We start from the raw sequence: 2,239 nt of genomic DNA on the forward strand, positions 1-2,239 counted from the left end.
TTGATTGTCAAATTAGTAATTAGTCATTGATATTGATAATGATATATAAAATAGATAGAGTGGTTGAAGGAATGAGAGAGATAGAGAAAGGAAGAAAGAGGAGGGGAAAACTCTTTAATTTTGGAGGAAAATATTTGATTTCAATTGTAATAAGAAAGTGACATATGTCACATTTTGGTTGTAAAATTAGTATGGAGGAGGGAAGAATTCTCCTTAATTTTGGAGGGAAAGATTTAATTTCAATTACAATGAGGGAGTGACATGTGGCACATTTTGGTTGTAAAATTAGTAAGCAGTAAGAAGAATTCCTTAATTTTGGAGGAAAATATTTGATTTCAATTGCGAGGGAGTGATATGTGGCACATTTTGGTTGTAAAATTAGAAATATATAATAGATATGATCGTTTCTAGATTACTATTTTTTATTAATTGTATAAAAGTAATAGATAAAAAAAAGAGTAAATAAATGATGAATAATGATAATTTCATTTAGAAAATAAAAGAAATAAAATTGTGTAAAAAACATATTTAAATCAGTAATAATAATAAATGAATTAAGTGTATGTATAAAATTAAAATATTTATTTAAGTGTACAAATATCAAGAGAGGTGATGAAGCACCTGTATATATATAGATATAGATATAGAAGGGAGATTATCCACAGAAATAAGACATCACTTAAATAGAGGAATGGATGCCCAGCAAGTCCTCCACATGAACAATGGCAATGGAGAAACTAGCTACGCAAATAACTCTAAGTTTCAGGTACCTACAATATCTTTAATTCTCTCTCTGTAAATTTTTACTTATATATATTGTCCTTAGCATTTATTAATTTTTAAATTATCTTTAGTACTTAATTTAATTTAATTCAATTTTACAATATCTAAACTTGCTTACAATCGTTTATATTATATAATCATATTAAGTATATAAAAAGAATTAGTCATTATTATCAATTAATAGTATAAAAATATGTATTTAATATCTTATAAAAAATTATTGTACTACTGTAAAGGAATTTTTTATTATTAGTTTATTATGAATTTAGTTATTATGGTGGCTGATTATATATTTAGTGATTATATATTATAACTGATTTGGTAATTGGTTTTTGAATGTCGACATAGGACAATGTTCTATATTTATAAAAGTAATGAGTATAATTTAATTTTGAGCAGAAAAAGGTAATGGTGACAGCAAAACCCATTCTAGAAGAGAGTATTATGAGGTTATATAGTGTTACTCCTCATCCTTGCTGTTTGAAGGTGGCTGATTTAGGATGTTCTTCAGGACCAAATACACTTCAAGTGATATATGATATCATAAATATTGTTGATATCACTACTTGTAACTTGAATCCTAAGCTACCGGTTTTTCAGTTCTTCTTGAATGATCTGTTTGGAAACGATTTCAATACCCTTTTTCAATCACTTTCTCAATTCTTGAAAATTATAGAAGAGAAGAAGACACATAAATTTGGTCCATGTTTTGTTTATGCTGCTCCTGGAACATTTTACAGCAGGCTATTTCCCAACAATTTCTTACACTTGGTTCATTCCTCTTACAGTCTTCATTGGCTTTCTCAGGTAGAAGCTTTAGTTTTTATAAAAAAATTACTAATATTTTTGCAAACTAAAACGCACAGCTTAGTTGGCTTAACTCACTCTCACATAAAGTTATTGATTTTTAATTTTTAACATTAGTAACTTGATTTTTGAATTTGGGCTAAAAGCAGGTCACTGACTTTAATTTTAATGATGGAATTGGTTACAATAAAATCAGGTATTTTTTATCTATTTAATTTAATATTATTTTATATTTTATTATTTTTAATTTAATTTTTTATATTATACAAAAATATTAGAATATTCAATAAATATTAATATTATTGTATTTTTATAGATTGATAAAACAAATTTACAAATTACAACTTAAGAAGTTTTAATTTTTTTTAAGTTAAGTTCTGAGCCCAAGCAATTATACTTTTTAGCATTATATTTGTCAAATTGGATATATTTTTTTTTAACCAAAGATAGAGAGATTCGAACCCGCAACCTTTTAAGTGAGTATGAAGAGACTATGCCATTTGAATTATAACTCATTGGCAAATTGGATATTTTTTTATTCATTCAATTTAGTACTATTTTATGTTTGTTAGTTCCTCAATTGAATGTTTTTTTAATAAAAAAAAATTAATAAGTATTGGTTATTAATATTGAGAAAGAAATTATTAAA

The 2,239-nt window shown here is 25.2% G+C and overlaps 1 protein-coding gene across 1 annotated transcript in view; it reads left to right on the forward strand.

The window, feature by feature from the left end:
- Positions 659 to 2,239, forward strand: part of LOC107632284 (benzoate carboxyl methyltransferase-like) — a 4,762-nt gene continuing 3,181 nt past the window's right edge. Inside the window, exons 1-2 of the mRNA XM_021117970.1 lie at positions 659 to 766; positions 1,183 to 1,590. Coding sequence (XP_020973629.1) covers positions 692 to 766; positions 1,183 to 1,590 — 483 coding nt within the window. The 5' untranslated portion in view covers positions 659 to 691. The remainder of the gene's footprint in view (positions 767 to 1,182; positions 1,591 to 2,239) is intronic.

Source organism: Arachis ipaensis, chromosome B03 (assembly GCF_000816755.2).
Source record: "Arachis ipaensis cultivar K30076 chromosome B03, Araip1.1, whole genome shotgun sequence".
NCBI classification, from domain to species: domain Eukaryota; kingdom Viridiplantae; phylum Streptophyta; class Magnoliopsida; order Fabales; family Fabaceae; genus Arachis; species Arachis ipaensis.